The sequence below is a fragment of the Vicugna pacos genome, chromosome 11 (genome assembly GCF_048564905.1).
Source record: "Vicugna pacos chromosome 11, VicPac4, whole genome shotgun sequence".
Lineage (NCBI taxonomy): Eukaryota > Metazoa > Chordata > Mammalia > Artiodactyla > Camelidae > Vicugna > Vicugna pacos.
Window position 1 is genome coordinate 2,853,825 of NC_132997.1, and position 23,095 is coordinate 2,876,919.

A 23,095-nucleotide genomic window follows, 5' to 3' on the forward strand; every position below is an offset into this window, starting at 1 on the left:
GTATAAATTTCTTCTGTAGGTTTTTTTAATCTCTAAGATGGAGATGATAATGGTACTTGTTACAGTGAGGAGAAGCTGAATTGATATGAGCAAAGAGTTGTATTTGCTCTTATTAGTACTTTCTAATATTTACATCACTTTCTGTAATTTTTCTTGCGGTCATTTTGACTGGAATAGAATTTGTTTTTTCCAGGTATTCTCTGATTGTAACAAGACAATTATTAAATTCATACTTTGCTTTTTAATTTGAAATCTCACCTGTAAAAAATACTTATGTACACTAGAGTCTCTTTTTGAGCTCATGATTTATTTCTGTCAATCTTACTTTCTTACTCTAGCACTATATCTTACATATTGTAAAAATTTATTTAATATATTACAGTGTGAATTTTTTGATTCTTTTTTCGATCCCTAAATTTCTTGGCTTGTATTATGACTTTATTATTCCTGAAGAATTCTAATATAATTTTTTCAAGTTAAAAAAAACAGATAAGTGTTGTCATGGGATTTTTTAGTAATTTTGAATTATCTTTAGGAGAATGTACATCTTAAAACTGCTTTCCTCAATACAATATGTTGATGTCTCTACTTTCACACTTCTTACTTTACCCCTCAGTACAGTCCTGTACTTTCTCCATGTACAACATGGGCATTGTTTTTGAGTTTATTCCAGATTATTGTTGATGTTTTTGTTAATTTTTTAAGTGAGAAATTTTTGCTATTATGTTTTTTAACTGTTAAAACTGACACCTAGGAAGGCAGATTCGGTTTGTAAATACTCACTTTGTAACTTCTCATTTAAAATTGTAAGTATTAAGTACTTGTTACAGAATCCTTTCTTTTCTGTTTTTAAAAATTTGTTTCCAAGATTCTCAAAATGGTCATAGCTAAGTAGTATAGGTGGGGAGACAGATGGAGAGAGGTAGTGTGGCTCATGTACAAACTGTGAGCACTTTCATGGCTGCCTTTATGCTGGAAAAGCTGCTGAAGAGTCCAGGTTAGACCAGGGGTGGCTTTGTATGCACTTGAAAGCCAGCTTTCCTGCCTGTATGGTGAAGCCTGGTAGGTGTGGCAGGTAGATGATCAAGGTCGAATGGAAGTTATTGGCTGCACAGAGCACTGTGTCTGAGAACTGGAGACCATCGCCATGGGAAATGCTTGGTGCCAGGAACAATGCAGAGGAGCTGGGGAGCCTTGTGTTAAGGATTTTCCAGCCCTGGGAGTGGGAAGATCAGACTCTGCGTTCAGATCTGAGTTTGAATTCATCCTCTTTAGTTTACTTGTCCTCTGACTTTGGTCAAGCTATATACCGTCTTTCACTTCCTGTATTCTTGTCTCTCAAATTAGGAGAATTACAGCCTGCTGCTAGAGTGTTTGATCAGGTTAAATAATTTGTGTCTATAAGATGCCACGTACAGTCACAAGCTCAGTGAGAAATGGGCTGTCGCCTGTACTTCTGCAACTCAGTGCTTGACAAGACATGGGGGAAAGCCAGTCCCTAATTTGTGTGTGATGCAAGTAAGAACAAAATTAATGTCTTGCCTTTCCCTAGCAGTATTCTTACAGCTTTGCTTCATTTACTTCTTTCCTCCTTTCCTTTCCCCTTTCCCATCCTCCACCAAAAGAGCCTCTCAGAAATGTAGTTTCAAATTACTTTAAAGGTTGGCTCATCCTCATGAAATGATAGTATCATAAAAAAAACTGTGCACATCCCAGAATATATTTTATTTGATTTACACACACACATGTGCATGCAAACACACACACACACAAAATCAGTCTACCTCCCACTTGCAGAGGGAGAAGGTCCACTTTTTCTGAGTTTTCATTCACAGAGAGTGAGAACAATGTCTCTTACACAGACTTTCACCAGGCTTCGTGCATGGTGTTTTTAATTGAATTTCTGTTTGTGGCCATATATATAGTCTCCTAATAGAAGAGAGAAAGTGGAGACATAGACATTCCGCTGAGATATTGGTGTCATCATATTTTAGTTGTAAAGGACTTAAGACAGCATAGAGTCACAACATTTTATGGGTGAGAATCCATGATGTTGTAACTTGGACAAGAACCTGGGTCTTCTGCCATCTTGTCCACGCGGGTGAAGAGGCAACTAACTGGGCAGGGGATAGTAGGGATCCTTCCTGCTTCACTTCCATGTTCTTGCTAGTTTTCATTTCAGCTGCCTTTAGTTTATGTTCATGAGGCCACTCATGGGAAGGTCACTCTGTCCTGATAGATTGAGTTTCTTATCAGCAAAAAGCTCTGGACCCACTCATATTTCCCAGAGTTTTCTGCTGACCTGCTGACACTTTATATAATTGAGACCTAAGAAACTACTGAATATAAAATCCTTATTGTTATCATTTCCCCTCGAGTACCATAGGAATGGGGTGCTGTCTCAGGCTGTCTAAAGCCAGATCTGAACAAAGATAGGGTGATGGGCTGTGCTGCTGGACCTACACAGTCGAAGGGGATTTCCACCTTAGCTTTATAATCAGGCAGATTAGTTCAAATCTTGCCTTTACCAATTATTATCTTTGTGTCTTGGGGGAGAAACTGTACTTTTTTGTGTCCAAATTTGTTTATCTGTAAATAAGTTCAGTATTTATTTTAAGGTTTCTGTTTTAGAATTGAATGAGCTAATTCCTTCATTTAACCTAAAATAGTGATCGCATGGTTCTATGCTGGTGCCTTGGTAGTTGATTACTAAGGGAATTGGCAGTGAGAATGGGGGTGGGGGACCCCTGGATAATAGAGCTTATATTCCAGGATATGCTTGTAAAAGACTGGATGTGCAGTGGATTTTTAGTAAATATCTACTCCTTTCCTAATCTGCATTGATGGTTTATATATCTTTATACAAATATATGAACAATTTTTATTGCAATTTAAATATTTTTGTCGTATTTACATTATGTAGCTATAAAAAATACGTGAAATAAAATGATTTGACTTTTATTTTCTTTTGAATAAGCAACACAAAATAAAATAGAAAAGAAAAAAGTTTTGAAGGAGTAGAAATAATTTTATTTCTTTGGAATCAATTCCGTATAATAGGTTTTTTGTCGTGTTGTTAAACAGCATATAAAATTGATAGGTTGTGACATACTGGAAATGAGGAAACAGTGGAGACATACTACCTCTAATGCAGTCATTTTGTTACCAAGTCCAAACTCGTTCTGCTTGCTGCATGACAGGCCAATAAATGGGGAGATGAAATGTTGGAGTAAGGAATAGTGACTTTATTTGAAAATCTGGCAGACCCAGAAAATGGCATATTGATATCCAGTAGAACTCTCTTCCCCAAAGCAGAATTCTGTCTCCTTTTATACTAAAAAGCGGCGGGGATGTGGTTGGTTGTTGCAAACTTCTCGCTGTACGAATTGTTTCTCCTTGGAATCCTTTGTTCCTGCAGCTGTCCATGTGGGTCAAATTATGGTGCCCCCATAAAACCTCCAAATAAAAGAAAGGTTATCTATTTTGCAACTTGCCATCTGTACATAAGTGTAGAAGAGCTAATATCCTTAAAGATCAGAGCCTGGAGAATAGGCTGTCCTGGATATTTCAGGCTAAAGGCAACTTTTTTTCAAAAGGTGCAGATAGCAAGTCGGAGCCTAGAAAACAAGGTACAGTTTTAAAGCCAAACAAACACATCTAACATGGAGTCAAATTTGTTCTTTTCTATTACAATTTCTTTTTCTAACTCATAAATAATTTTAGTAAGAAACATGAGAAATTTTTTTTATTTTTGCTTCTTAATAACGAATTACAACTACACTTTATTGAGCAGGGATGCTGTGCGTGCCTTGGGGTCACAGCAAACTCTTGTTGGGGGTGGTCGACCCTGCAACATGCCTGATGTCCTGTGTGTGTTGGTGAGGGTCCCCCTAACCAGGGGCTCTCTTCAGGAACCACCATATGGGCATTGACCTCTGGAGACCTCTTTTTCAGCTGCAGGAAATTTTTTCAGATTTTGTGATGGAAAAATCACTCCTGCTGCAGATAATCAGGGAATAAAGCAAGAGGAAAAGGGCTTGAAGTAGAGTAGAAGAGAAGGACAGAAGATCAGGGAACCTGGGGGTTGGCAGCGGGGCCCCGGGAGAGAGAGGAGCAGAGGTGTGGTGGGTCCCGGCTACGGAACCAGCTCCTGCACATTTCCCCGCACCCAAGCCACACAGATTTTAATTGGGCCCAGGACTCCCTCCTGTCTGGATGTCACCCTGGGCAGAACTTTGAGAATCGAAGCTAAGGGGTGGTCAACACTCACCTAGGGGGTCACTGAGGACTTTGCTCAAGTCCACATTGACTTTTCCAGTCATGTGCCTTCACCTGTTCTTTATCTCAGGATCTGAGAAGCAGGAGCAAGGAACTCATGGAGAGATCCAGGAAGATATCTGACTGTGTTAAGAGACGACAGTCACAGCGACACGTGGAGCGAAGACACTTGCATTAAAGTAAAATAACTTCACAACTATTGCATCAGAGCTGCAAGTGTGAGAGAGCCTAAGCCTGTCTCAGAGTGCAGGGGACAAGAGGAAAGGAATGGTAAAATTAACACTGACATTTGAAATTTTGTTAAAAAGAATGCTACTGTTAATTGTATCACTTGAATGTATGCAGGTGTTTTTCTATGAGCATTCATAGGTTCACAAAACCCCACCAGCCACTCTTGCTCCCATCTGGTGTGGGCTTTCTCAAGCACAGTGCCCTTCCTGCTTGGGTGGGCCACGCTGCTGGTCCTTGCCTGGGGCCGGACTGCTACAGGACACTGAGTCCCCAAGGCACGGCCTGGGATACATGACAGGAACATCTCTGCTCTTGGCTGAGGGCCTCCGTTTCCCCCTGCAGTGTAAGAATGCCGGTGACTCAGTTAGAAGCATGCATCCAAGCCATCCTTCCGTGTCATCACCATCTAGAAGCGGTGCCTGAATCTTCTGAATTTCTGTAGAATGTTGTTTACAATCACCTTGAACAAGTGAGTGTGTGTCCTCTTTCAAGTGGAGGAATTACTGCCGTTTTCCTGGAACTTACTCACCACTAGTCCATCTGATTTTTCTGTGCTAGGATTCAGTATAGCCTGCTAATAACTCTGCAGTCAGATCTTGAAACCCTGATGAAGAGGATTATTTATTTTCTTTCCTTATATGATAGTATTTTACTTTCAAAATTGTGAGTTTTCTGTTCTTGGAGGAATTTTTTGGGTGTTTGGAGAAACAACTTTGCTCTTACCATCTTTGTGACCTGTTGCTATATGCATCTCACCTGTCTTCTGTCACTTGTGAGGCGGTTCCATTTGTGACCCTGTCCGGGTTATTCATGTTATAAAACATAAAATCTGTAAAAGTACAGAACCCTTTTACTCCGAAGACATTCCACAAATACTCCTTTAATCTGGGTGTGGTTTTAACAAGACACAATCATTAGAACATATACTTGCAGGTTGCCAGTGCAAAATCCCCAAATGAATAGTCTAGCTCAACATCTAAAATCTTTCTTATCTACCTTGGATATGTATGGATAAGTGAAGCAGTTTGCTAAGAACTCAAGACCAGGTTTAGGATACAGGCTGATGTAGCTCAGCAGGTCCTCCCAAGCTGATGCTCTGCCAGAGAGTGGGGTTGAGGGGAGAGGGCGTGCCCTGCCCTCCATGAGCTGACAGTTTCATGGCAAACACCTTCACCAGGTGAAGAAATTGGAGTTTCTTCTATGAACAGTGAGTCTGAAAAGAGCCCAAAAAGCGTGGGAGTGACACAATCCCATTTTTCTCAAGTAGGGGAGAGTGGCTGTGGGGCCACCTGGGAGACTCGTGAGTCCAGGTGGGCAGTGTTGGTGGCTTCCACTTGAGCGGTAGGATAGTGGGTAAAAGCGAACAGATTGAAGGCATGTTTAGATGGTAAAAAGAAAGAATTAAAGCTGTCTATGAAGGTAGGATGGAGTAAGGCCCAGGTTTCTGGGTGGATTAATGAGTTAAATGATGGTCCTGCTGTGTTTTGAGGACAGAAAGCTGCAGAGGGATTTCTGGGGGAAAACTGATGTGTTCAGCTGTGGGTAAAGTGAAAGGTTGTTAGATGTGTGGTCTGGGAGCTCAGGTGAGAGCCAGTAGTGAGTAGGGAGAGGGGAGAGAGACTTTCAAATAATTTTATCTTGTGAACATACATATAAGGATGAGTAATGACACACTTAACCCCTCTATATTCTGTATTTAAAACCCAGTAACATTTTGCTATATTGATTGCAGGGGTTCTTAATTTTTTAATACAAATAAAATAAATAGAAACAAAATAGTGGAGTTAATGAATATCTTAGAGTTGATGTGTGTCCTTGTATGTATTTTGATTTCTCATCTGTTTATAAACATAATCTACAAAAAGTTAACTTGCTTAGAATAAGAGTTAAACACAGGGACATGACACACTCTGTTGGGGGTTGAAGGTGATATCTTTGGCAAATTATGTAGCCTCTCTTTGCCTTTGTTGCATCTTCTGTGAATGCCCCCGGGCCCCTCATCACAGCTGATTTCCTAGACTAGAAGTTGGGAGGGAGGCTGCTGAAGGGAGTAAGAGGTGGCAACTGCTAGGAACAAAGAAGACAGAGACAAAAACAGATTAAAGCCTAGAAACTGAGTCCTAATACCCTCAAAGGAGAAATAATCCCACAGTGTTTTGAGCCACTTACCATAAGGGAAACAAAATCACGTGGATCCAAATCTCTTGAGCATATGTATATTGTGGGTGGGAGGGTATCATCAGAAAAGGGTTGAGAAGAGGCTTTTTGGTTTCCCTTAACGTTTTCAGTAAGAATGGGGCGCAGAAGCGAAAACCACCCGCTTCACAGTAGAAGGTGTTGTTTTGTGCGAAACTGACCAAAGTTTGGAAACCAGTCATCAGTGGTGCTGGGAAATGAAGAGGCTTCTGGATTGGGTTGGGCACTTGCTGTGACTTCCAGGTGACCTGCTGGCTGGGGGCTGTGAGGCGGGCAGTAGGTTTGCAGTGTGACCTGGGCATAATCCCTGGCTCTGAGGCTGCTGGTCTGACTAGCAGACCTGGGCAGATGCAGTCCTATTGGGGCATCTCGCGATGTGGCCTGGGACAACTGCCATGCTGAGGGCGAGAGGAGGGATCCCCTAAGGAGGTGTCCCTGTGAAGAGTAGAAACGTCCTCCTGCAGGGGAGGAAGAGCCTCTGAGCAGCGGGCTGGATGCACAGGCAAGAGCAGTCTGAGCACGGAGATTTCGGGGACCTGGAAGTCATAAAGTGGCCCGAACAGCCTTGTTCCTGAGAAACTGGAGGGAAAAGAAGCTGCAAATGCAGGCTAATTTCAGACCCTGTGTTGGGTCATGAGTGATAGGAAAGAAATGGTCAGGGAGGCACGAGAGAACCCTGTGGTTCTCCCAGTTGGGGCGTCACACCAGAGGGAGGTGCAGAGTTATAGACTTTGTCACTTTTTATCTGTGTGACTTTGAACAATATCACCCCACCTCTCTATATATATATCTTCATCTGTAAAGTGACAGAGTGACAACTCGTGTCATCAGAAGGCTTAGTTTAGCTCTGATCCTCTTTGTGCAGTCCTGTCAGTGCTGCCCTGCAAGGTTCTGCAGTGGCTGCTCTTACCCTGAGATGGGAGGGCGTAGAAGGGCATTGTAGCACCCGAGGGCAGGAAGGGGTTGCTTTAAAAGCAGACATGTAGCCTCCTGCAGCTGCAGACCTACAGGCAGTTTGGTTTATGGTCGTGGAGAGGACTTTGGAGGTCTTAGCATCGCCTTAAGACTTGTTTTCCCTTGGGGACCTGATTTGCCTTTGCAGATTAATGTTGAAGATTTGGGCTTCTGGCAAAGCTGTTTTCAGAGATGGGTATATATGTAACATATAGTATAAAAGGAAAGGTTTTATTTAATATTTGGGACTTTGTATCTGTAGGGAACAGCTCTGTTGGCCTGGTTTCCACGGAGGACACTAGCGGTCGTCAGAGCGTGCGGGAGGGCAGGCAGCCTGCAGTGCTGCTGCGGGGGTTCTGCCCAGCAGGACGCCCTGCTGAGTTGACTCTTCTCTGAGTTTGGTTGCCAGAGGAGCAGACAGCAAAGTAATGAGTTCTGGTGGGATTGTATAATGACAGGAAGAAAGAGGGAGCCGTAGTTCTTCGGGACTACTATACTCTTTTGGTTCCTGATCCAGTGTGTCCCATTACAGAATTGATGAGTTGTGTCTATTCTGGGACTTGATTGAAATAAACGTGCAGCCTGAATATAAGAGTTATGTTTTATTTGTCAGGAGGACTCGAGCCAGGATGACCGCCTCTCGGAACACTCTGAGGGACTGCTCCCAAGAGTAGGGGAGAAGCTAGGATTATATAGGAGCTTTACAACAAAGACCAGGTAGTCAGAACAATAAAACATTGCTTGTTATCTAAAGAAAGCCAGGTATCTCAAGTTCATGAATTTAATGCTTTTCAATATATGGGAGGAAGCCAACATTTGGGCTGACTGAATATATACTTTAGACAAGCACCTAGCTATCTAGGGCCAGTAATCTGTCCTTTCTTATTCTGAGTCTGCTCAGAGGGCACCGTTGTGAATGGCTGCAGGCCTGTCTTCACTGGGGGGTGGCGGCAGCCGCTGATGACTTGTTTTCAGCATTCTTTGTTTAGTGACATGGTTGCAATATTTTCATTCAATTTGTAGTATTTTCTTTCACAGAAAATTATGATATTACCCTGATTATGGATAATCTGGAAGCTTGGAATGGAACCGAGATGGAATTACTGCAGGTAACTTCTACTTTAATAAGCCATGTGTAAACATGAACATGGAGGAAGCATACAAAAGGATTCGGTGGTGAATGGGAAGGGTTTCTGCACGTACAGGAGAAGGCAAGGCAGAATTCCTCTTCTTTGTGGGCAGGTATGTGAGTCCAACTTTCCTTTCTGAAGTGCTTTCTGAGAACTGTATATGGTAATGAACCAACATTGACAAACGGTGGCACACATTGCATTTAAGAGCTGGCTGGCTTCAACTTGGGTATTGGACAGGTGGAATTCATAGGCAGTGGTCAGGTGGATGGGACAGAGATGGAGCCCAGGCCTGGGCCCATATTCAGGTTGCAATCGCCATTTACTCACCATAGCGCCTTGGACTTGTATGTAACCTCTCTTAAACTGATGGTGAATATGTGAAATGGGCATGATAATATTCGTTACTTCCTGGGATTGTTGTAAGTTCTGAAGATTATTATAGCACACATGAAGCACTTAACACACTGACACTTAGCAGTGTACACTTTGTTCGACCACCACGCTTGGTGTGTGTCAGAGCCTTAAAGGCAGCATGTGTCTGTTTAGGATGCACTGGTAGCCCCTTGGCTAGTTTGTGAATTTGGTGATTTCCTTTAATACTTGTAACTCTGTGTGCCATGGGCAGTTATTTTTATGGACAGATGAGGAATCTCAGGGTAAAAAAGACTGTGTAATTTGCCCAAAGTCAGACCATAATTTTGGGTGCAAGGGCCTCGGTTCAGCATGGGTTCCTGGGCCTTCTGCTCTCTCCGTTCAGCACCAGAGCCAGATGTGGGCTCGGCTGTTTCCCAGCCCAGAATATCCGGCAGGCCACAAGACACACCTGGTCCTGTGCTGCTTGAGCAAAATCTCCGGAGGAGAGGCAGTTACAAAAGGGATAAACATAAAAACAGATGACAGCAAATTGTGATCAGCTCTGAGAAGGAAAGGAATACGTCTGGCCGTGCAGAGCTGGGAGCTTTCCCATCGGGGCTGCTCTGGGGGCGCTCATCTCAGCTAAACAAGCTCTGCTGCTGCACCAAGGCAGGAAGGCAGGGCGCGTGTGGCCAGGTAGACAGGGCCTCGTTGATTGTACTCATTCCCTATTAAGTGGCAGGTGTCACAGGCACTTAACTAATAAACAGATGTTGGCCATAATCATCACGCATTTTGCTTGGTAGTTTTATTGGCGCCAAATTTGAGAGGAGGTCTTTGAATCTGGGGAGTTTGCCGCATGCCCGTGATTACCATGGATATACCCCCACTGGTCTTTCAACCTAGACTGGTGTGGCTGTCATGTCCCAGCCTTGTGAATGGCATCGTGTAGCTTCTCCCAAGTGGCCCAAATGGCTGACATTGATATGCTTAATTCGTAGGAAATGGTATGTGACAATAAGAGAAAAAGTTAGTAAGAAATTGCAAAACTAGAAAATAACCAATTCTTCCCCTGCTGGGGGACCGTACCCTGTGTCACTCGCACCACTCACTGCCTGTCACCTCCTCCCTGAGGACTCCGTGTTCAGAAGCCACTCTGAGCCTTTGAAGAACATTTTGCCTCATGACACTGTTGACTAGGACCTGCGACCTCTCTGTCCCTGGTTAACTCTCTCTTCAAAGCCATTTAAATTTCTTGCAGGCTCCTCCACTCAAATGTAAGAATAGCCCCTTTAAACTTCTTGATGCAGCTCCTTAATGAAGATCTTGGGAAGGAAACCTAGCCAAAACCTGGGAGGTATTCACATAGTGAATGTAACCTGAGCATTTATTGACGTTCAGAATCAGAGCGGTGGGAGACACAGGAAGGCCTTTTTAAGTTAGAAAGTGGAAAGAGAAAGGACTCAGGATGTTTGAGACTGAAACATCTCAGTCCCAGCCAGCAAGGCACCGGCGTTCAGGATGGTGTGTGGGGAGTGCAGAGTTCTCAAAAAGAAAGAAGTGGTGGGATGGCAGGGAGGACATTTAGGTACTTAACTGGGGAAGGAAAAAGTTGGCTGAACAATTCATGGTTGAACAAGAGGATTGTGACATGATGTGCTTGTATTTTGGAGAGAAGGGTTTTGTGGAGCCAGGCCTAAGGAGAAATCTCTCTGACTGGGGAGTCAGCACAACAAAAAAACACAGAGAACCGGGCAGACCCCATGGCCCCTGATGGGGGAGAGGCTGCCCAACAATTGGAGACCTGGAGGCTGCTTCTGTCCCTTAGCTGGGGCCTCAGACCTCACTTCACATCCCAGTCCTGTTGATACAAGAAAAAATATGTGGGGCATGAGAAGGGCTGTGTCCCAGGCTTCCGTTGAGCCCCTGGGATGTGCCCCACCAGATTTTGTTCCTTGACTTCATGCAGTAAAGAATTCAAGAACAAGCCAGTGTTGAGTAAAGGTAGATTTATTCAGAGAGATACATTGACAGGCATGAGAAACATCACGAAGTATGGGGGTTTGATGCTCAGATTAAAAGTAGGCACATACTCCACAGAAATAGTGTGGGCCTTCTCCGAAGAGGTAGAGAGAGGGGTTCCTGGGAGGTGGCTCTGTGTTGCTCCTTTTCTTGGGCTTGGTGGTTTCATATGCTAATAAGTAGAAGGACCAGCCTTAGGGCAAGGGGCTGGGATTCCAGGGAGTTGGCCATTTCCCACCCTTTGACCTTTTGTGGCTAGCCTTGTGACTGCCATGGTGCCTGGGGCCGTGTTATTCACCATGTTACTATTACAATGGGTGTATAATGAAGCTCAAGATCTGCTAGAAGTTAAATCTCTTCATCCTGAGCCTCAAGACCTATTGGGGGTTGAATTCTTCACCATTTTGATGTTAATTGCTGTGGTCTTTCTTGAATGGCTTGCTCTGCCCCCTTCCATCCTGTCTCACTGTGATGACACAGAGAGAGCAAAGGCCGGGCCCTGCGTGTGCTCCTGCATTTAACAGCGGGAGATGTGGGGTGGGCTGAGGATGAATCTGAGTGGTGAAAAATATGTTTCAGATATTCCCACATGAGACATGGGGACCTGCCAGCAGCCATCGCAGATTTATCTCACGGGCATTATCACTTGTGTTGTTACGGAAACAACAGGCCAGCCAAGAAATAAGCACCACACAGAGGGTGGGAGTACTGAGATTTATTATGCCAGCGGGCTCAGAGGGGCTTCTGTTCCCAAGCCCTGAGCACCTCCAAGACGTGCACATGAGGTTTTATAGGGTTAATTACAAGTATGGGGCTTTTAGCCAATAAGGCTCAAACAACAAAAAGCAAGGAATCAGTACACTGAAGCTTATCAATTTGGAACAGATCATGTTACTGACAATTGTTGACCTTGGATTTACGAGTTAGCTTGTTAGCCCAGTAAACTGACACTGAACTTCAGATTTACGAGTTAGCCCAGCAAAACTTAGATCAGTAAACCGACACTTATCACACTTAGATTTGTGACTTAGCTTGTTAGCCCAGCTGGGGTTTTTGTTCACAGTGTCACTCATCTTTTCTATTTTTCTTTTTTTTTTAAAGTATTTAATCCAAATTTAATATCAGGATTTTTTTGGAAAGAAATTTCTCTTTTTCTTTTCTTTGGGGCTCTTTTGGGGGGTAGGTAATTAGGTATATTTATCTGTTAGTGGAGGCCCTGGGGCTTGAACCCAGGACCCCGTGCACACTAAGCACACGCTCTACCACCTGCCCCATCATCTTTTTCTTTTTGCTTTAGCTGCCAAGAATCTTACAGCTGAATTTCTAGTCGGCCTTTAACACTTGCCCTGAATTCATGGAATCCATTTTTATGAGTTTACCTCCCCCTGGTTTCATTTAAGTATTGAATCTCCATTTTCTCTTCACTCTCAGTTTTGCCTTTTTGTTGTTATGGTTGTTAAGCTGTGTTTAAAAAATTGTTTAATTTCTCTTTTAGCAGGAGGCTGAAGTAAATAAATTTGTAAACAAACATCACACTTAAATGCTTTTATATATTCTAAGCTGTTTAGTAGTTAATTAAAAACCAAATTGAATATTAAAGGGATAACATTTTTAAATTATTTTTTAATTTTTTATAAAGACATAGCTGATTTAAAATATATGTTTCAGGTGTACAATAGATGCTCCATTTATAGTTACTGTAAAACATTGTCTGTATTCCCTGTGTTGTAAGATACATCCCTCTAGAGTGTTTACATTACATGTTGCAGTTTGTATAAGAAATTTGGGTAACGCAGAGTCTGGGACATGGCTGTGGCTGACCCAGGTTCACGCAAACCCTGCCTGTCAAAGCTCAGGCCTTCACTCCTGTCTGCAGGGGAGCGAGTGGAGGCAGCTCTCATCAGCGCTGGCACCACACTCTGAGTGGCAGTGACAGCAGTGACTGTGTGTGGACGTGAAAATTGTTGTTCCAAGAGTTTTACATGCTTTTCTGCATTTAATAATTAAAGCCCTCCTGTGAGGAAGCGTTTTAAGTTTTTAATGAATAATACATTTTATTTTGATACTGATAGACTTCAAAACTCCGGAAAATTTACAGGAGTAGTACAATAAATGCTTAGATACAGTTCACCTTAAAGGACACTATTTGCCCTTTTGTGACGGGCTTATTTTAGCATAAATTTTCAAAGTTCATTCATATTGTAGCCTGAATCAGTACTTTATTCTTTTTGTTTGATAATATCCTTTTCCTTTTTTTTGTTTTTGGTCTATTTAAAAATATTTTCATTGAAGTCTAGTCAGTTTATAGTGTTGCATCAGTTTCTTGTGTACAGCACAAAACTTCAGTTAAATAGGAACATACCTGTATTCATTTTCATATTCTTTTTAAACATAAGTTACTATAAGTTATTAAATATATTCTCGGGTGCTATACAGTATAAACTTGCTGTTTATTGTATACATACTCAGCATCTGCAAATCTTGAACTCCCAATTTATTCCTTCCACACCCTCTCCCCTCTGGTAACCATAGTTTGGTTTCTATGTCTCTGTGTCTGTTTCTGTTCTGTAGATAAGTTTATCTTTTTGTTTCTTTGTTTTTGTTTTTTCTGTTTGTTTGTTTTAGATTCCACATGTGAGCGATCTCATATGGTATTTTTCTTTCTCTTTCTGGCTTATTTCACTTAGAATGACATTCTCCTGGTCCATTCATATTGCTGCAAGTGGCATTATTTTATTATTATTTTATTGCTGGATAGTAGTCTATTGGACATATATACTACAACCTCTTTATCCAGTCATCTGTCAGTGGACATTTAGGTTGTTTCCATGTCTTCATATTGTAAATAGTGCTGCTGTGAACATTGGGGTGAAAGTGTCTTTTTGAATTACGGTTCCTTACGGATATATGCCCTGGAGTGGGAATGCTGTGTCATCTGGGCCCCCAAGGTTTTGTCTTTTGAGGAACCTCTATACAGTTTTCCACAATGGCTCCACCAAACTGCATTCCCACCACAGTGTAGGAGTGTTCCCAATTCTCCACAGCCTCTCCAGCATTTAGTGTCTATGAACTTCTGAATGATGGCTATTCTGACTGGTGAAAGGTGATACTTGTTTGCAGTTTTGATTTGCATTTCTCTGATAATGATATTGAGCATTTTTTCATGTGCCTATTGGCCATTTGTATGTCTTCATTGGAGAAATGTTTCTTTAGGTCTTCTGCCCATTTTTGGATTGAATTGTTTGTTTTTCTTTTTTATCAAGTGTAAAAGCTGTTTACATATTCTGGGAATTAAGCCCTTGTCACTTTCATTGAATGCAACTATTTTCTCCCATTCCATAGGTTGTCTTTTTGCTTTAATTTTTGTTTTCTTTTCTGTGCAAAAGCTTGTAAGTTTAATTAGAACCCACTTGTATATTTTTGCTTGTATTTCTATTGCTTGAGTAGACTGCTCTTGGAAAACATTGTTGAGATATATGTCAGATGTTTTGCCTATGTCTTCTTCTAAGAGGTTTATAGTGTCTTGTCTACAATTTTAAGTCTTTAAGCCATTTTGAATTCATTTTTTTGTATGTTGTGAGGGGGTAGTCTAACTTCATTGATTTACATGCAGCTGTGCAGTTTTCCCTGCACCATTTGCTGAAGAGGCTGTCTTTACTCCATTGTATGTTCTCACCTCCTTTGTCAAAGATTCAATTACTAAAAGTTTGTGGGACTATTCTTGGTAATTTTGTTTATCCATTCATTGATGGATGGATATTTTTAGTGACTTTTAGCTACTCTGAATGATACTGCTATGAATATTGATGTGCAAGTTTTTGTGAGAATACATTTCCATTCTGTTGGCTGTACAGTTGGCCCACCATATCTGTAGTTTCCACTTCATGGATCCAGATGGCTGATTGCAAAAGGACTTGATCATCCTTGGATTATGGTATCCAGGGTGAGGGGTTCCTGAAACCAACCCCCCGAGGACACTGAAGGATGACTCTACATGTAGGAGTGGAATTGCTCAGCCACATAACTCTAACCTTTTGAGGAAACATCGGGCTTTTCCAAAGAAGCTGCCCCATTGCCCCTTTCCAACGGCTGCATATTGAGGGTATCCATTTCTCTGCCTCCTGACTGACACTTGTTATTGTCCATGTTTTGATTATAACCATCCTAGTGAGTTTAAAATGAGATCTCATTTTGATTTTGATTTCGCTAGTGATGCTGAGCATCTTTTCAGATGCTTATTGGCCAATTGTGTATCTATTTAAATCCTTGGCAAATTAAAAAATTGGGTCGATTTTCTTTGTATTGTTCAGTTGTAAGCATTTGTTTTATATCCTGGATACTAGTCTCTTATTAGATATATGCTTTGCAAGATTTTTCTCCTTTTCTGCAGATTGTCATTTCACTTTAATTTTTTTAAACATTAAAACAATTTCTTTATAGGGGAGGTAATTAGATTTATTCATTTTGTTTTTCTTCCTTAGCACGCACTCTATCATTTGAGCTACCCATTTCCCCTTTCATTTCACACTCTTGATGATGTCCTTTGTAACAAATGATTTTAATTTGATGAAGTCCATTTTATCTATTTTATTTTATCACTTGTGCTCTTGGTATTGTATCTAGGAAGCCATAGCCTATCCTATGACCACAAAGATTCATACTATGTCTTCTTTTAGAAAGTTCATACATTTAGTTTTTACGTTTCTGTCTGTGATCCATTTTGAATTAATATTTGTTATATAAAATACGGGGTCCAGATTCCAGATACATTCTTTTGCCTTCAGATACCCAGGAGTCTCTGCTCCATTTGTTGAATAGACTATACTTTCAATGGAGTTTTGTTGGCACATTTCTGGAAAACTGACTGTAAATGTATGTTTCCCCCCAAGATTTTTTATTGTGTCTCATAGATTTCTGCATCCAAACTTATGACAGAAGCATAATGACTTGAGTGCTATAGATTTGCTGTAACCTTTGAGTGAGGCCTCCAAATTTGCTCTTCTTTTTCAAGATTGTTTTGGCTGACCTGGGTCCCTTGCTTTCAATATGAATTTTGGGATCAGTTTTTCAATTTTTGCAAAGAAGTCAGCTGGAATTTTGATAGGGATTCCATTAAATATGTAGATTACTTTGGGAAGTCTTAACATTTTTAACAATATTTTCTACCATTGCATGATCATGGGATGCCTTCCATATATGAAGATATTTTAAATTTTTTTTGGTGATACTTCAAAATATTCAATGTACAAATCTTGTAAACTTTTGTTAAATGTATCCCGCATTTTATTTTTTATGCTGTTGTAAATGGAAAGGCTTAGCTTCATAAGGGTGGGACTATATATATCAATTTATTTATTCCTAGGATTCCTACATAGCAAATACACTAGGTTTATATTTGCTACATTGATCTATCCACAATTCTTCCCACCCCCGTGTCATAAGAAACCAAGATCCAGCTTAAGCCATCTGAACACCTATGTGGAAGTGAGAAATGAGACCTTTGGGTGGGGTTTGTGTAGATGATACTGAGATCTTATTCAGGATGGCTTCATCTTAATTTCTTTTAAACAATCCTTTCAGAGTATATAGTCAGATACATTAGGAAAATGCTCTTTTGATGTGCAGAGGAGCTAAGACTATAATTTTCAAGTAATTTCTAGTGAGAGTGTTGTACTTGAAACATAATTTGCATCAATCTTTGAAGATTTATGTTTCAGGAGCTTTGAGTAAATAATACCTGTCTTTATTCAATAACTACAACTAAATGCTCAAGCAACATGTAAGAGTTTGAGCAAACTGCTCCCGCCCCGTAGTGCTGGTTGGTTGCAGCTGTAACTGGAGTCAGCGCTTACCTTGCCCAGTACACTTGTGCTGATCTGCTCAAAACAGTTCGTCCAACAGTTTGTCGGTAGTCTTTTAGACAAAGCCATAAAGCATTGATTTAAGGTTGCTGGAATGTAATCTATTCTTATTAATATTAAGTAAGCACATATTGAGTACTTACTGTATGTTGGGAATTGTCCCTCAGCCTCACATGAATATTACTTCTAATAAAACCTCTCATATTTCCCTGTTATTTGCACTTTACAGATAAGGAGACTGAGGATTAGGTCTTCTCTCTTTTGGGGGGAGCTCATTATCAATGATGGGAAGTTGTAAGGAAAAAGATATTGATTCATCCAGAGAAAATATTTTTCTGAGATTCAGTATTGAAGAAGGTAACCACTGAAGAGGGTGATCATTGTTTGAGTGAGACGAGCCCCGGGTTGTACGGAGTCAGCATCCCTGTCCTGGATGCTTCACGTGTAGAGCTGCGTGGTGGGTGAGGTGGCACGGCCGCGCAGGGAAAGCGGATGCCGGGCCGTTGGGCTGTGCTCAGGCCCGGTGGGGCTTTCTCCTAAGAGCAGTGGACCGTCATTGACAGATTTTAAGTAGGCTAGTGCGGTGCTCTCGTAGATCACTTTTGTCTTGTAGAATGCTTAGAAACATTTAGAAGGCTTGGCAGGAGGTGATGTGATGAGTCAGAGTAGGGTGGCTGCGAGGTGTAGCAGTGTTCAATTTTCAAGTGATTTTCAGTCCCAGGTTTGTGGCTCAGTAGCCGTGTCACTTTGGATGACACACCCAAGGAAGTGAAACAATTTATCTAATCAATAGAAGCAGTGATGTACCGAACTCCCAGGACTGCTGTGTAGATCCAGTGAGATAACGTGTGCACAGTGTGCAGCATGGTCCCCAGCACAGAGTCAGTGCTGAGGGAGTGCCAGTGAGTACCTGGTAGGACAGGTGTGGGTGGTGGATCTCGTTGACTGAGGAAATTTGTCCCTGAAGGAGGGGTCTTGTCACATCTGTGAGTGATTGGCCTGAGCTGGGAGAGGCAGGGAGACCTTGTCCCCGACCATGGGCCCTGGGCAGGATGGCTATGGGAGGAACACCGTGAAGTTAGCTCTTGGCAGGTGGAGTTGGAGGTGCCCTTGAGACATCTAAGTGCAGTGTCACAATCACAGAAGTGGTCTGGTCCCGGGCTGTGCATTTTCCTGCCGAGATATTGATCTCTGAACGTGAAGACATACTTTACAGGACAAGTGAATAGTAGTATCATCTCTCATCAAAGCTCACATCTCTTTATTCATCACTCACTTTGCTAATTGGGTACTTACAGAACACACTTCACTGTCCTCCCCTGGGCTCAGGCTCCACAGAAAAGAGCTGGTGAGTCTCCCTCTTTTCCAGAAGAAGACACATTTAGCTGGTAGACTTCTATACCTCGCCAGACTTAGAATTTTAGGTTGTTGATTTAATTCTATTTTCTGTTGGTCATCTCCTGACAGGAGAGACGTTTTACCTCATGGTCAGGTTTCAATTAGCTGTTACTGAGAATTGCTGGTCTGATCCATAGTGTATTTATTCTATTAACTTTGTAGAGTACTTATCATTTTTCTGTCTTTGCTCTTTAATTTTGTTTGCCCCTTCAATTTTCTATCTTATTTGGGACCTTATTTTATTTTTTAATTAAAAAATGTCTATTAGCAGTTAACAAAACAAAAGCAAAGAAAAAATGCACATGATAGCTAAATTTAGAAAATATCTTGTGTGTTTTCTGTCTCAGCCATGGAGGGTTCTAGAAACTCGTGAAAAGCTTCATTACATAAGTTCCTTTAAATTCTGATTAAGAAATAAAACCTTCCTTCCTCATCTTTCAAGCTGCACAGCTAATTGTCAAGAAAGTGAGGGGAAATTCTCAGAAGCCAAGACAAACCAGAAAGCAGGGATTCTGGGAGATACGTGAGCCTTAGAAGCCCTGAGGTGCTGGTTGGCTCCTGAACTGAGTTTCAGTTGCCCTGGCAGGAGGGCAGGAGGTGAGCCTGTGGCCTCTCACACTGGGAGTTGGATGGCTGTTCTTATGTAAGGCCAAGCACATCCTGAGAATCCTGCTTTATAAAAGGTTGAATTAGAAAGAAAAGAATAAAAGCATTCCTCAAGGCAAGGAAGTAAGGAAAGTAAAATTTTTTGGAAGCGGGAAAAAATAACATATCCAAAGTAAGGATTTAGTTTAAAGCTGTTCTGGCATGAGAGTGACCACAAACCCATGGCAGAAAATCACAGCTCCTCCCGGAAAGAGAAGGTGTGTTTTGAATGAATCAGTGGACAGCCATTCTGAAAAAGGCCTCCAGAGTCTTCTGGATCAAGATACTGGACTCAAACACCTCCCTTCCATGGTCTCATTTAAATAACCAGAAAGGTTTTAAAGGAAAGAAGCCACAATCATATTTCTATTTATTGACATTACTTTATGCTAGGAATTCAAAGGTGACTATGGAGTTGTCTCCTCTTTATGGACCTTACTTTCTATTTGACATAGTTGGGGAACTTGGTGGAGGGTGGTGTTAGTATGTTGCAATTAACCAGGAGAGGAGTTTAAGAAAGCAGTGAAGGGTTGGTGACATTTTTCGCTGAGGACAGTCCTGTTCAGTTGGCTTGTAATTACAGGCTCGTTGAGTTGTCACTGGAGGGAATTAATCTTAAGGAATTTGGACTTAACTCAGGCCTCTTCAGAATGGACAAGTGAACCTGGAGAAAGACAGTCAAATCTGTGCAGACATTGAAGTTCACTTCAACATGCGGTATCCATGAGCCAAAGATAGGACTAGTAGGCAGCACTTCTTGAGGACAGAGGAGTGGTTTTTAAGGTTCTTCAAGAATGAATCCCAAGGTACCGGGATGGCCAGTTGTCAAACTGTGACTTTGCTCTTTGGACAGTGTATCCACCAAGGGTATTGGCCGTTTACAAGTTTATAAGTTTATAAGTTTCCATTTACATGTCAGGTTATGAGGACGTGGGCATAAACGTTTCACACCTTGTCAAGGTGACTTTGGGTACCTGCCTAGAAGCATGGGCACAGTTGCGGCTGCGTCATACATCTTGCCGCACATCCCGCTCCCCGGCTCCGTGATCACGGCAGAGTGGTTCCTTATTGAGCTGTCCATCTCCTCTGTGACATCGTAACCAAACAAAAGACTGGAGAGTATTAGCTTGGCTTTTTTCTTTTCTAACATTCCCTTCAAATTATGATGACTGATAGTGGACCCAGTTACGTTTGCAGATGATTTACAAGTAGGGCTGTCAGTACAAACCTTGTAATCCCTGCTGTGTGATCTAGAGAAGAAAGTTACACTCTTTCCAAATTGTTTTGATGCACTTATGTGGGAAAATGATGTATGTTTGAATATGTATTTCCTCTCTTAATCATCATGGCTAGAGATGAATATTTGTAGACATGGAATGAGTACTCTGTATTTGAACTTTATGGTCCCCTAAATTCTCCCCAGCTTTTTAAAGTCATCACTGGAGTGCTACCTCCAGAGTGCCGCAAAGCATCCAACACTGCCTGCTCTTCGGACACTGTAAGTTTCCAAGTTGGAGAAGGCTGCTGGCTGGTGAGGCATTCTCTCGCACATCTCTGGTTGGGTGATGTGAGCTGAGAACACAAGAATTGGCAGACAGTAACTAACCACGGTCACGTCCATTTCTGGAACACTCATGGAGGATTTTACACCTATGCTAGTGGAATACATTATTTCATTTAGTTTTCCCAACAATCATAATTAGATTTTATCACCTGTATTAAAAAGGAAACTGTCAAAGCGAGTGACGTGCAGACTTTGGACTGGAACACGGGTCTTTCTGATCCCTGTCTCTGTTCCCTCCCCGGCCTATCCTTGCAAGTGACCAGGAGACTCTTCCTCAGTCTTGAGTTTCCCTCTGATGTTACCGCTCTCTTTGGTTCTAAGAGAGGAAAACAAGTCTAAACTTACTTTCCAGTCGGAAATGGAATGGAGAGTTAACGTTGGAAGCCGGGAGAATCTGTCCTGTGATGAAGTGGTCTCCGAGCCACTTCCACTGGGATGTCACATCACTGTCTGGGCCCCTTGCTCAGCCTGTGCACAGGTGACAGCGCAGTTGTGCCGAGCAGTCCTCCCGGACAGGGCAGTGGGTTGGAAATGAGTTTGAGGATTTGGTTTCATTACACAAGTTCCTGAGGGCCTTGACCTGGCACTTCGAGTGGGAGCATTCCCTGTCCCACAGACTGTGCTCTGGGCCCATGCAGACCTGACGTGGCCTCAGCGTGAGTCTCAGGGCCCGTGGTGATGAGGAGCATTTTAGCCCAGGGTCTGCTGGAGGCTCTGAGACTACTGGGCTGTGGGACTTTGTCCAGGATGATAATAATTCCTCCCCGAGTTTCAGATTTCCTTGCCTGTGAGCCGGGGTAGTAGTTGTTTCTGAGATGATTGTAATGATTCAGTAACGGGCGCAGCATATGCTGACAGGTAGCTGGGTGCTTTAGGAGCAGAAGTCGCAATCACTCTGTCAGCCTCTCCCTGTGCGCTCTGTGCTTTGAGAAGTTGTGTGTTTGGTGAAAGTCCCGCCCAGACCCTAGGGTCTAGATGAACTGTTGTTCCTTTACTTTCCCTTCCTTTTCCTCTTTCCCTTCTCTGTGTCCCATGTTTAGGTAGCAGATTCCTCTATTTCAGGGAATACGGGCTTTTCTAGTAAAGGGACAGGTGGAATGCGGAGAGGTGGGGCCCAGAGGGGGTCTGGAGTGTCTGCACAGTGCTGCTTCCCTGCGTTTCTGCATCCGGTCCCATCAGTGCACTAAGTCAGCCTTCCTCTTCCTTCCTGTGTCATCGGGTCTCTGTTTTAAGGGAAAACCATTTTTATGGGTCTTTTTTCACTTACGTGTTTCATTCAGATGCTTGTTGCTTTTCTCCCTGTGCTTCAGCGTTCCGAGGAGAGAATTCAGCCGTGCAGCATCCTCTCCGAGCTCTACGAGTTGATCGGCTTCCACTGCAAGTCCACCTTCTTCAAGCGGGTGGCCCCCGTGCGGCACGCGGCCCCCGGCATCCCAGAGCCTGGCGGGAAGGCCTGCTCCCGACTCCTCCTGCAGACGCTTCCTGGCTACAGTCTGTCGCTGGACCTGCAGGACTTCAGCAAATGTGTTGGAACTAAAACATTGCTTCAGCCCCATTAACCATGCCTGGTTTGGGCCCTGCTGTCCTGCCTCATCAGGGTGAATTTTGATTCATTTAGAACAGGGCTCAGCAGACTTTTCCTTTCAAGGGCTTGGGGGTAAATATTTCAGGGTCTGAAAACCTCCTGATCTCTGGTGCAGCTGCTCAGCTCTGCTGTTTAGATGCCAGAACAGCCAGACAGTCCACACACCCATAGAGCTTTATTAACAGCGGTGGCTGGGGCTGGATTGGGTGTATGAACTGCAGTTTGTCCCCACAGCCTCCTCAATATTGACACCTGCAACAGAGTGTACATTTGTGACAATGGGTGAACCTACACTGACACATCATCATCACCCATAGCCCATACTTGACACTAGGATTTACACATTGTGTTGTGCACTCTGTGGGTTTGGACAGATGTACAATGACATGTATCCACCATCACAGCATTATACAGAGTCGTCTGTCTTAGTGACCTTAAAATGCTCCGTGCTGCACCTCATTCATTGCTCTTTCCCCTCTAGCCTCTGGCAGCCACTGATCTTTCAGTCTCTGTGTTTTTCCCTTTCCCAGAACACCATACAGTTGGAATCTGACAGTTGCTGAAACTTCCCAGATTGGCTTCTTTCACTTGGTAATATGCATTTAAGGTTCCTCTATGTCTTTCCATTCCTTGATAACTCATTTCATTTTAGCACCAAATAATAGTCCATTTTCTGGCGGAACCACAGTTTATTTATCCATTCACTTACTGAAGAAGAGCTTAGTTGCTTCTGAATTCTGTTGAGTATGAATAAAGCTGCTATTAACATCTGTATGCAGATTTGTGTGTGAACATAAGTTTCCATTTCATCGAGTAAACACCAAGGAGCACAGTTGCCAGATCAGATGTTAGAATTACGTCTAGCTCTGTAAAA

The 23,095-nt window shown here is 42.5% G+C and overlaps 1 protein-coding gene across 3 annotated transcripts in view; it reads left to right on the forward strand.

Annotated features, from left to right (window-relative positions):
* LOC140699569 (trafficking protein particle complex subunit 9-like) overlaps positions 1–22,469 on the forward strand; it is a 206,355-nt gene extending 183,886 nt beyond the window's left edge. For 2 of the 3 annotated variants that reach the window (XM_072972222.1, XM_072972224.1), the window contains one exon: positions 21,947–22,469. In XM_072972222.1, the coding sequence (XP_072828323.1) occupies positions 21,947–22,195 (249 nt within the window). In that variant the 3' untranslated portion in view covers positions 22,196–22,469. Of the gene's footprint in view, positions 1–4,438; positions 4,549–8,697; positions 8,769–21,946 lie in introns of those variants that run through there. The other variant, XM_072972223.1, reaches the window with a different exon arrangement.
* The last annotated feature ends 626 nt before the right edge of the window (positions 22,470–23,095 follow it).